The sequence below is a fragment of the Arachis ipaensis genome, chromosome B8 (assembly GCF_059453495.1).
Source record: "Arachis ipaensis isolate K30076 ecotype BB chromosome B8, ASM5945349v1, whole genome shotgun sequence".
Classification (NCBI taxonomy): Eukaryota; Viridiplantae; Streptophyta; class Magnoliopsida; order Fabales; family Fabaceae; genus Arachis; species Arachis ipaensis.
The window spans coordinates 67301460-67314964 of record NC_142443.1 but is presented as its reverse complement, the minus strand read 5'-3'; the positions used below and the strand labels follow the sequence as shown (position 1 = coordinate 67314964).

The window sequence follows — 13505 nt, the reverse complement described above, 5'->3', positions numbered from 1 at the left end:
TTATTTTGTATTGTGACATTATTATTTGATTTTTAGAATTCATTGTTGATTTGGACTATGCTACCAACAAAATTGATGCTTGTGTTTTGATTGATTCCGAACCATACAAGAAGCCTCTTTGTCACAATCCAAATAAATAAATAAAGGAAGAAGGAGAAGAACATGCAACGGGCGTGGTGGAGGTGACAGTGATAGGATGCTCGTATCGCTACCGCAGATTCAAACTGCGCACAGCGCTACACAGATGAGATAGCTAGCAGATCTGGTAGAGCAGATGAGGGAGAAGAAGAAGCAGAGGAGCTAGCACAATGTAGAAACTTTAGAGAGGTGTAGAGACGGTGATGGAAAGTTGGAAAGAAGAGAACTGTTTTGTAACTAGTGAAGTGATGAAAATCAGAATGAGAATTGAGATAGAGATCTGAGAAAGAGGGCATCAAATTAAACCCTGAAAAGAAAGCAAATAGCGGCGTCTCTCGAATCTGCCACGAAAATTGCCGCTAAATTGCAAATAGCAGCTGGTTTTAAAATCGACTCTAATAAAGTGCTACTATTTGCCGTGTGTCTTGTAGTGGCTGTCCATCTTCCCTACCCATATAATAACAACAACACCGCAATAATTAACTTCTTATTTTAATATAATAATCAATTTTTTCTTTAATTAAATCAAAGAGAGATAGGAACAAGAGGGGGAAAAGAGGAGAACAATGATAAAAAGGAGGGAGAAGACCCATCAAGTAGGACAAATTTAACCCATTTTCTTGAACTGGAATAAGTGTAACTCACTACATTTACTATCCAGCAACATAAGATCTGCAGCAACGAATCTACATTGACGAAGGGGCAATGGTTGGCAATAGCATAATGAAAGTGTGAAGCAGGCAATAGAGGTGTCCATTGTGGAGGAGGAAGAAGGACGAGGCTGAGGCGGAGAAAAGAGGATGACACATAAGAGAAGGTAAGGCAGATGCAAAAGATAAATTAGGCAGTTGAAGGAGGAGATGATGGTAATAATATGTGGTGGTACTCTAAAGTAGGGTTTGAAAATTAGACAGAAAGGATTTGAGAAAGAGAAAAGGGGTAATTTAGAAATGATGATAAATAAGTTTTAGATAGGGTAAAATAGAAAAAATAAATAAAATGGGTAAAATTAAAATATTTTTAAAATATTAGAGATAAAATTAAATCGAATTAAAACTTAAGAGTATTTTTAAAATTTTTTGAAAACATTAGGAACAAAAAATATACTTTATCCTAATAACAATTAATCCATAGAATTATTTTCCATTGCACTATAAATAAAAATGTAAACTTTTATACAACTTTTTTCACATAATTATACATGCTACAAGAATAAAATAAATATGTGTTGATAATATCCTGTTTATTCCAATTGTACAGAAAAATTGATCTATTGAAATTTTCGAGATGCAATGCCAACAATGATGATTCTCTAAAATAAAATTTTTTCTCTTATTTTGACAATAATATTTCTCTCAAATAACTCTTGTAAAAAATAATAATTTTTTCTTCCTAAATTTATTTTCTTCTTTTGGCAAGATCAGATGGCACTTGCTCCATTATGATCATTGTGCACTTTATCTTCTTTGACTAATTGTTTTTGTGTTTTTTCATCATTCTTCATCATATTGTCGTAGGTTTAATAAGCAAATCGTTGAGTGGAGTATGCTATAAATCACACATGAAATTCAATTAAGCAAGGAGCCTTTATTTGGTCTTGAAGAGCACTGGATTGGATTGAGAAGTTATCTTTTTTTTTCTATTTTTTATTTATTTTATTTTAGGTATCAACAATGTTCAATTTAATTTTATATTTTTTATTTAATTTATTTAGCTAGAAGATTAACCTTTTTATTAGTGGACATATTTTTTTTTAATTTTTAACCTGATATGAAAGATATAAATACCTCCTAAGTTATTGTAACAATTAAAAAGAAATTAGAGAAATAAAAAAACTCTTTTAGTTTGGTGAAATCATCATGTGAATAAATGAGGTTGAATAAGCTATTTTCTTATTGTATCAAAAAATTAAATAAAAAGTAGAATAATTTAGTTTTATATAAATGCATTTTTAGCATAAAAAGCATAATGTTTATTTATTTTATATTTTTATACAATTTCAAATATTTTTTTGTTTATCCTTAGTTCTATATAAATGCATCTTTAGCATTAAAAGCACTAACGTGTCTTGTGTTCTCTTTTCACTACAAAAAAATATTGTATACCGTTGGATTTAGCGTCGTAGAGTAACAGCGTCTTTACCGGTGGATTAGGCATGGAATTCGTAGTGTCAAAATATTACCGGTGGATTCTCGTTTCCGATGATAAATTCGCTTGTAATAATTAGAGGAAAAAGGGAAAAAATAGGCGCAATATTTTACGGTCGGATTTACTGTTGGAATTTCCGACGGTAAACCCACTTAGTGGAACGCTGTGTTTTGGTAACCCACAACATGTTGCCGTCAGATTTATCCGCCGATAAATTGGACGGTAATTGTGCCCTAAATTTGAACCGCGAACCCTCGTTTCCCTCATTTGAATTTCTTTCTCTCTCTCTCTCTAACCTTCTTGCCTCCCACTCTCTCTACATTCTCATCTCTCCGACAGCTCCCTCCTCTCTGGAAGCCCCTCCGATGCCAGCCAGCAGCCTCCTCTTTATTGGCGCTATTCATGACCATTGCTGCTGTCGGATTCTGCCACTGCTGCCACCGCCCTCTTCTTCTCGGTGCTGGTGCTCAGGTAATGCTTCTGAACTTCCCTCACCACTAGAAATAGGTTCTTTTCAGACAAAAATTCCAGACAAAATTTATTCCCTCCGAATGACTTTTTAATTTCGAAAAAACTTGAGACAAATGTGGAAAGACTTTTAATCGAGGTTTTCAAAGAATATATTCTGTCCTAAATTCGTCTAATAAGATTAAACAAAACTATACACCAAAATAAAATCCCAAAAATCACTTCGCTGCAGAACTCTAGACGCCTAGCGAGGTGCCTCTCGACCTGCATATGAAAAACAACAACATTGTATAGAATGAGAACCAAGGATTCTCAGCATGGTAAAGGTGCCACGCACATAAGATATAAGGTCCTCGGAATGCAAGAGGTAATCCTAGAACGCCAACACTCAGATTATAAAGCTTAAGGTACTACAACAGAAACCATAACGGGTGGTCTTCTCAGATTTTAGCTTAATCAAACCTTAAATTAGATTAATCTCCCTGACTTCCCCCCCTTTCCTCCAATCCTCCAACACCAGTGATACCGCATAGACAAACAAGCAAGCAAGGGCAAACTCAGCTAGTATACAAGTACTACAATTAGCAAATATAACAATTAACATAATAATTCAATTAGGCATTCTCAATTAATGCACAAGCAAGCAAACCAAACAATATGCACATGATGTATATCTATTCTATGGCTAATGAGTCTCATCTGTCGGTTATCAAGCCAACCTGACAAGCTCGACTACTAAACCTTGGACTGTATCCCGTCGCGCATCCCCATGAGTCTAGGAATAGCTTTTTCTCTTATCATTCATAATTCATACATACATACATACATATATATATATATATATATATATATATATATATATATATATATATATATATATATATATATATCTTTACTCAATGGGAGTCAACCTTCCTGGGAATTTATAAGTGCCCGGTCACCTCTTACGACGTAGGGTCAACAGAGTATTGAGTCTCAACCTGGAACACGTGGTGGCAAGCCACGGTACTTTATCCAGAGAAACTCCTGTCTCAGATAATAGAGTGTATAAGCCAATAAACATTCATAAACATTTGTAATTATTGCATAATCAGATCATTAAAGCCATGGTACCATATACACTTCAAGTATACACATTTCCATATATAATTCATCACTTTTTCAATTTTGCTTCACCCTCAAGTTCCCTCCATTTCCTAACTCCCTCTTATTACTAGGCTTACTAATAAGATCTAAGGTTAAAAGAATGAAAATAGAGGTTTAGAGGTTGAAATTTGAAATTTAAATCACAAAAATTCATTTTTGCTGAAACAGGGGCCACGCGTACGCGTAGGTCACGCGTACGTGTGGGCGTGCACTTTGGCCCATTTTGCGTACGCAGCCCCTTCATGTGTACGCATGCACACCAAACAAAAATGAATGGCCGCGTGTGATGGTCTTCGCGTACGCAAAACCCTCAGGTCATGCGTACGAATGGGCCACGCGTACGCGTAGGTGTACATTTTGGTCCATTTTGCATATGCATAGCCTTGTCTGCATACGCATACACGTGGGGCAAAAGCGACCCTTCGCGAATGATGGGTATGCGTACGCATACACTACGTTCTGATCAGAAAAATGGCTAAGTCTGAAAATCTACAGAATTTTAGTTTTGAACCCCAAATTTCCGACGCGCATAACTTTTTCATTTTAAATTATTTTTCATCCGTTCTTCAAACGATGTAAACTTCACGGATCCAATTTTTATATGGAACAAGTTTGAAACTATTTGGGGATCTGAAATCCAAGTTATGGCTCGCTGAAGTTTGGGTAAAAATTAATTTTTCACAAAAACCCTCAAACCTTTATTTCGTTAATTCACCATTCAAATATCAATCATCCTACACTAAAAATCAGTTCCAATATATGCAATATCACAACAACGCAGTTTTACACCCATCCATCATCCATCATACATCAACATTACACAATTTCGCACCTGAATTCTCACTTTAATTATTAAGGCTATCAACAACCCAGCATATATGCACCATCAACCTCATCAACATATCAATCATTATTCAAACACTATTTTAGCATACTAATTTCACCATAATAATAATAATCACCAACACATGTTCAATTCGTATCATCAACCATTATAACAAATACTAAACATTCAACATACTTAATCATTCCCACCAATCCTATGGTCCTCTAGCCTAGGTTTTCACAAAATATTATATATTAAATACGTGAAAACTAAACCATACCTTGGCCGATTTCCACGTATTACCCAAGGCAACCCACTTAGGTGAAAAAGCAAGCCCTCAACTCAAAAAATTCAGCTTTAGCACTAACCAAGCTTCCATTTAAGCATCCAACACCTCCACTAGCTTCATATCACATATACATACACACCTAACACATTTCATAACATTTATATACCCAAATTTAATTCCAACACACTAAATAAAAAAATTGACTAGGGTTAATGATCCTTACCATACCCATGGATCAAACAAACCAAGCCCAACAATTCTCGCAAGCTAGATCGAACCTAAGGTATCAAAGCCAACAAATTCTCAACATGTATACTCACAATTTTTGAGAATCAAAGGGGCAGACGAAATGGAGTAAGAATAAGACTTACCTATGAAATTGTTCTAATAGATTCATAGAGCTCGACGTGGTGGTCACGTGGCCATAAACAGTGCGGTGATCGGAGCTCGGAGCAAGAAGTTATGGTAGTTTGATTGTGGTGTTAGGGTTTTGTTTTCTTTCCCCTCACCTTGAGCATTGCTTCAGCATGTTTTGGCTGAAGGGAATAAGAGAATTGGCTCTTCTAAATTGTAGTTGGCTGATGGGTTGGGCCTTGGGCCCATTTTAGGTCCGATTCAATTGGTTTGGTCCGTTTGGCCCAATCTTGGGCCAAATTCCTTGAAATTAGTGTCAAAATTCTTATTTTAATTAGCTTTATCTTATTTTACTATAAAATTTAAATTTTTAATTTTCTTTATTAAAATTTAATTTATTGGTTAATTATTCACTAATTTTACGGGGTTTACATCCTACCCACCTAATTAAAAAATTTGTCCTTAAAATTCAAATTTAGTTACCTGAAAAGAGGTGTGGATAGTCCTTCCGCATATTCGATTCGGGTTCTTAGGTGTGTCCTCTAATCTAGCTCCACCCCTGGCATCATCTACTAATGTAACTCCTTCTCTACCAAGCTTTTGGCAATGGTGTCATATTATAAATTCTAACCGATTTTATTTGAAGCGTTAAATCTTTTCTTAGTTGCTCTGGTTTAGGTTCTAATATGTGATTGGCATCAGAAATGTACTGCTGAAACTGAGATGTGAAACACGTCATACCGGTGTGGGAATAGAGTTACCCGATACGCCGCTGGCCCAATTCTCTTCAAAATCTGAAATAGTCCGTCCTTGTTATTAACTCATGTCCTAAAACACTTTGGCTTCAACCCCTTTGTCTTGACTTACTCATTGATTCCAGCTTGTTGAGGTAACCTTCACGAATACAAGACTTCCTTCTTCAAACTTGAAAAGTTTTCTTCCCAGGTCCGCATAACTCTTCTATCAACTTTTTATAGAAAGAATATTAACTCAAAGTTGCGTAGCTTTTCTTCGTCGCCTCGGCTATTAATTCAGGAACTAAAATGTTTGATGCTCTAGTTTTCGATCAATACAGAGGCATTTAGTGCACCATGAAACCTCACCTTCTTTCTGATGTATAGTCTCATTAATATCTCCGATAAAAAGTTTGCTCCGATGGATGGAATGAACTTGGTCACTTGATCCACGATTACCTAACAGCATCACCTTTTGTTATGAAATCAAAAGCTACCCTTTCCTCACTTTCAGTGTAGAATCTTCAATAGTTGCAGCATTCCGAATGGCTTTTGGTGGTCACTTTTTACTTTCTCATGTGTTAAACACGCAATCACATGCATCGCCACTTCGTTCTTCATTTCTGGCTGCTCGAAAATATCTTCTTGAATTCGTGGTACGTTTTAGTAATTTCAGGGTAAATTCGAAAATCCTCTCTTGTGAGCTTCGGATAATAATATTTCGTCTCAACCTCCGATTTTGACACAAAATTCTCTCTTGGTATCTTTTTAATTCAACAAGCTTCAATATCATTAGTAGCTCCTTATCACCATTACTGCACTCCCTAAGTTCTCGACCTTATGATCTCTTGTAATTTGTAATTGGTTTAATCTGACACCTCCATCCACTTTCTCAACACCCAAATTAAGACCTTAACTTATGTAACAGTTCTTTCTCTTTGGTCATCCAACCAATACTTAGAGACTTCCTGCTCAAGCGTCTGTCACCACTTCACGATGTCGTATTCACGCGTATCCTAATCCCTTTTGATAATGCATCGTAAAAATTCTGAGTAGTTAATTAAGTTCAGGTATCATGGCTACTGGTACTGAAGTTAACCTTCTCTCGAGATTCAAAAGCTCCCTACGCAAGCTTGGGGTACCAAATGCATCATTAACATATAGATCTGAAAGAGCAACAAGCTTCTTCGCATTCAGGCATCCATACAGACAGTGCATTCTAGCACGTTAACTTACTCATAGGCATTACGGTCGGCAAGAATTTAAAGCTCCAAAACTCCTTTTAATGTCACACACTTACATACTTCATCTTTCGTGTCCAAAAGTCTTGCTCTAAGGAATCAACATCTTGATTGTTATAGCTAGGATTCGTACGCAATACTAATATAGGCTCGAGTTGATTTTCAAAAAGACATTAAGCTCAAAAGAGGAATGAACAATAGAACGGTGTTCGTGGGAAATCAGAAAGAAAGTTTTATATACGGCCAATCAAAGTTATACCGAAAGAATGGAATGCACAAGAAGAGGAATCTAGGTGCATCTCAAGAAAAGAGTTCAAATCAATGACCTTTGGTAGAAAGAACAGAGTGTATAGAGTCAAAGAAGTCTCAGCCAATTTTGAAGAACACGATTTGCGAATAAGAGCAACTCCACTCACAGTGAGCTCCCAAGAATCAAGGATTACGTGATTATACCAAGACAAGCTCAAGCTCATCTTCGAAGAATCAAGATTCTTGTGCGTAAGGAGTAAAACTGGAAATATGATTAAGTCATTTAAGAAGGACTCCGAATACAGTTTCAATGCAGGCTTCAAAAGAAAGGTTAGATCGAGTCACGAAGATTTGTTGGCACACTCCCTCCGCATAAGGCTGCCTGCCGTTCTCTTTCTTCTTCTCCGGCATAACTGGCGCTGCCCACTGAGAAATAGTTGGTCAGACGATTCCCTTCAACTCAACCTTAAGTTCTACCGATTATAATGGTGTCTTTGCTTGTGGCGCAATAAACACGGATTTCGCTTTCGGCACTAAGTCTATTGCAAACTCACTTTCTCTCTGAGATAAAAATTCTGGTACACCTTCAAGAGTTATCTCAGAAACTCTCTCATAGTAGGGATTTGGTCTCATCTTCACGCGTCTCTTAAATAATTAACAACTAAAGGTTGAATTTGCTCTATTCTTCTTCCTCAAAGTTTTACTGTCACTGGATTTCAAACAATAACTCCATGTATCTCTCAACACTTTCGATTCCTTAGGTATAATCCACCCTACTTCCGCTGCGTCACTCACTCACTCTGATTCTTATCCTTCAAGAGCCTAGCCACTTCTCTAAGTTAACTAAATATCACTTCGTCTCAACAATTAATAGTCTTCGACTAATCATCGATTTGGACTTCACGATTATCAAAACTTGTCATGCATCATATTAATGATATGCAAGGAAGTTAAAGATTCAATTCCTAGTTTGCAATTACCTCGGGTCTGAGAATCAGATTCGGTTGCATCCCGACTTTTCCTGTGTGGACAATCCTGAGATATATGCCCTGGTTCCCCGCACTTGTAACATACGCCTAGTCTGGCCCTGCATGGTCTGTTTGGATGATACCTTTTGCATTTTGGACACTTTATGTCTTCTAGTTGAGTACTAGTCTGCCTTTCCGAATCCTGTCCCTGACGGTTGTTGTTCCTTTGGTCATTGTTCCGACATTGAGAACGTGAAGTAGCAAAATGACCCATCTTGAAATTTTGGCTCCTTGGTGTAATCTTCTTTCCCTATCTCTCTGTGACAGATTCCCAGCGATCACTCCTTGCCACCTCAATCCTCCTGGAACTTTCTTCTGTTGCTGGTTTTGCACTAACTTGCTCCGGGTAAATCATTGTTTCCATTGTACTCGGGACATTATTTCCACCTTCATATCTATTACCACTTCCATTGCCAGTTCTAGCTTGTGGTTCCATCCTATTTATCACTCGGCTAGTCGCAGCAGCAACAACACCGATGGCAGCAACAGCACTCGTCATTACGGTCACGAAATCAGTCAAACTACCTACCGGTATGGTTACTTCATTACCTCTCTGTCCCCGACCTCGATTACGCCCACGACTGTGCCCACGAGACACCATTTGGTTCCTGTTCACACCAAACAAGTGATATCAAGGTGATCAGTCTCAATATCACAAGTCTAGTGTTTCAAAGTCCCAAATGCATGCTCATAGACATTCATACCATATATATCAGTTAGATATCCTAATCAGCGTGTATAGACACTCAGAGTATGCCCAGAAGCATAGTTAGTCCGTTCCACAGGCTCTACATGAACGAACTACTCTGATACCATAATGTAAGACCCTACCACTCAAAGCTTTACGCTTAAGCCGTAAAACAGAGGTGGTATGGTATTACGACCTCTAAATTAAAATATATACTTAATAATATTGAAAAAGATACAGTATACGAGGAGTCTTGAATAACAAATAAAGCAAAATAGCAAAATAAAAAAAATGTAACGCTTAGGAAACAAGATTACTTGCGTGTGAAGAAAACTAAGGTTCATAAGCATAACTAAACAAAAAGTAGGAATAGAGGGTCAAGTGTACAAAATAACAAGCTCTTAACTCAGCCTGCGAAGCTAAGGCTGGCCGGAGAATATTCACATACATATATACATAACCTGAAGTCTAAAATACATATATAAACCCTAGTTCTCCTTTATCCTTTAAGAGGTACAAAATAAAGCAAGTTGTCCAGAGAGTTAAGTACATAAGATTAAACAAAACTATACACCAAAATAAAATCCCAAAAACCACTTCGCTGCAGAACTCCATTCGCCTAGACGCCTAGCGAGGTGCCTCTTGACCTGCATCTGAAAAACAACAACATTGTATAGAATTAGAACCGGGGGTTCTCAGCATGGTAAAGGTGCCATACACATAAGATATAAGGTCTTGGGAATGCCAGAGGCAATCCTAGAACGCCAACACTCAGATTATAAATCTTAAGGTACTACAACTTAGAGTGATGACCTGTTAAGATTTCCACGTCTAACATGTTTCAAAAAGTTCCTCGACACATTAACCTTATATCATTGCATAAGCCTGCCTTAGGATCTATGTTTCTTAGTAACATCAAAGGAGCACCTTTTTTTACCTTCAATGTATGAGGTGGCAATCCACCCGTGGAGATTGAGTTAAGATATTCTTGTTGATACAGATTATTTCTATCTCCTTCTACTTCATAAAAGGATGCTAAAATTCGTTCGTCTCTCGGAAATAGGTTGAAGACTATATCATTGAGCTGTTATACATCATGTTTTTTGGGTGTTAAAATCGCACCATGTAGGATGCATCCCACCCATGAGATTGCAAATTCAGAAAGATTTCTTCTATTAATTTGTGTAATGATGCCTCACCTTCCCATGGTATTACCATATGTACTTATATTTGTACCAAGTCCTCAGATATGGTACGCTCAATCCCATCCCCTATTCGCATAAGATACTCTGCAAAATTATGATCATTAAGAGATCGCATATTTTGTCGCAAGTGGAGAATTTTGGTGAATGCCCACAAATGTGATTTAACAATAAAAGCTGAAATCATTTGTGACTTACTTCCTTTCGGCACAACAGGTAGTACTTGGTGGAAATCCCCTCCTACAACCATCACCTTTCCTCCAAATGGATTATTGTTTTCTAATATGTCTCGCAATGTGCAGTCTGATGATTCCATTGTCTCTTTATTAGCCATTGGTGCTTCATCCCAAATTATCGCTGCCGTCTGTTTAATTAGTTTTGTGAGATCAGATTGTTTACTTATATTGCACATGGAGGATGGCTCTGCATTGATTGGGATCTTAAATCTAGAATGAGCTATTCGACCACCAGGCAATAAATTTGTAGCTATTCTTGAGGATGCAGTTACCAAGACAATATGCCATGTACTTCTTAAGTCTGCAATTATAGCTCTGTAAAGAAATATTTTACCTGCTACTTCTGGTCCGTCAACGAAGAACATTCCACTTTCTCTACGATCAACTGTATTCATAATGCACTTGAAAGCTACAAACTGGTCATGATTCAATCTTTCTATAGAACACTGGTCTTCTTGAGGAACTTTGATGGACATTTATTCTTGAATAATTCTAGGCATCAAGTTGTCGTTGTCGTTGTCGTTGTCCGAGGTTAGCGCTGGTAAATCGTATTGTGCAATATGTTTTCCATGTTGTAGGAGGATGTCATTTAAATTCCTAAGAAAACGATTTGTCAACCCATGGCATGTTGTACTACTTATTGATGTGTAATCATCCACCATACCTGAAGGAAACTCGTCCCATAAACTTCTGACATCTGTTGGCTAACAAAAAATTAAGATGGTGGCAAACAATCTTCTTAAAGCATATGGCATTCTAAAAATGGATGCCTCAACCAAACATGATCTTATACTGCTATCACTCTCTAACAGTCTGAGTGGATTGCTTAAAGAACGAATATTGGACACTATTCACCGTTAGCAAATCATCCCAACCAGTTGGTCCTCTTACATTTAACAACAGAATACGCAAATAGAATTTTCTCCTTCTGTTGGTAAAACGGTATAGATCCGACCGATAGCTCTCTTTTTTGACCTGCGTCGATGCCATTCTTTTTCCTTGTTGTGCCAACTATAATATTCTGGGATTTTCCTATACAAAAGATGGCTAGATTGTTGGTCATCGGCCCAATTAAGTGCATAGAATTCAGTGAGCATTATTCTTGAGAAATAGTCAATATTAACTATTTCAGAAATAGTTTGGTGCTCATAAAAGCTCACTTGATATTGATTTGGAAAATGAACTTGCAACCTTTCAACTGATGGGTACATTTGGTAAATATTGAACTTAAATATTCTCCAGGATGCCTCTAGAGCGGCAATTCATCTTGCATCAATAAACTATTTCACCTCATCATAATGAGAATTTTTGTGAACCTCCATTGCAACACGGTCTGGTCCCTTATAGCAATACTTGTATAGATACTTTATACTCTTGATATTGCTACATATCTCTACATTGATATGACAATAATACTTTAGGAGTAGCCAAGGGTTGTACGAAACTACCCATCAATTGTTAATTGTGACATTTTGGTTTATAGGGATTGGAGTATCAAATCACCTCCTATATTGAGGATATGAGTCATCACCTTGTCGTGTCTCTGGTACGAACTCTTTTGGGTAGTTGCATTTACATTGACCATTTTTCATGCATGGTGAAGTTCGATTAGGTGTTCGGTAAGGACCATGGACCATATGCCTTAGCACTGCCTCATGTAAATGTCGTTCTGTTTCTTTACATGGTATTTCCGCTCGGACCAAACTATCATATTGGTCAGGATCACTCAACTTGTCATTATTTTCTAAGATTAGCAACATATGTACGTGTGGCAATCCTCTTTTTTGAAACTCAATGACATAAATATAACTTTTCACCTTTTCTAATACACCTTTGGTAATAACATCCTCCTTTAATTGTTCGAATTTGACTCTGAAAATCCTAGTTGTTAGATTCGGACGATCTTGTGGAGTTTGAGTAGGACTAAGTTCTGAAGCTATGTCTGACCATGATAGATTACATGTCATAGTGAGAAAAATATCTAGTTTTCCTTCTTTAAGAACAATAGCCATTCCATTCTCGTACCATTGGGTCATGTCTCAACGACTGCTCACGAACGACGATGGTAATATCGTTCTTTTGCCAACATTTTCTAAAACCAATTATAGATAAAAGTATTATTAGTTTGAAAGTTTAACTTTGGGAACACGTAATGATCAATTGTGTAGCCATTAAATCGAAAAATAGTTACCAGCATTATTCTCTCTTGTGTATAAAGCATCTTATAAGCCTTGATATAGTTCAACTCAAAGTTCCTTTTGTCTTTGTCGAACCCATCTTAACTTGCCTGTTTCCATTTTCACATAGTTGTCAACAACATATTGTTGAAGAAGTCGCCTCGCTTGCAAAACTGTTGAGTGATCATTGGGGCGGATCTACGAATTTTGAGGATATTAGAAAATTGTTAATAATTGTGAAATGATGTATTGGTACAAACTATCATCTAAGGAAGTATATAAATGATATAGCAAATATGAGTTTGTACTTGGAGCACATAGCTATAATATGTCTGGCATGAAACTTTGCTTCCACGTTGAGTTCGAGTATTGATATTCCATCCAAGTGTTCCAAATAGAAAAAGAAGAGGATATTGTAGTAGATCATAATAGCCAACAAACTCCTAAATCCTTCTGAGGTTACCAGCATGAGTTTGAACCTTGATATCTCGTCCGCGCATCATTGTTTCAATGTCATCACCGACTATTATGGCTGCTACATGTGAAGCAGTTTGGAGACTGTATTGTGGTCGATTAATGAT

General features: G+C 37.0%; 1 protein-coding gene across 1 annotated transcript; it reads right to left on the bottom strand.

Annotated features, from left to right (window-relative positions):
- Positions 1 to 12246: 12246 nt before the first annotated feature.
- Positions 12247 to 12783, bottom strand: LOC148548428 (uncharacterized). The gene has a single exon (XM_088495616.1). The coding sequence runs from the start codon at positions 12781 to 12783 to the stop codon at positions 12247 to 12249; it is 537 nt and encodes a 178-aa protein (XP_088351742.1).
- Positions 12784 to 13505: the final 722 nt, after the last annotated feature.

Bases quoted from the DNA above. Each gene is read 5' to 3' on its own strand.
- LOC148548428 (XM_088495616.1), bottom strand. From the start codon at position 12,783: ATGACCCAATGGTACGAGAATGGAATGGCTATTGTTCTTAAAGAAGGA.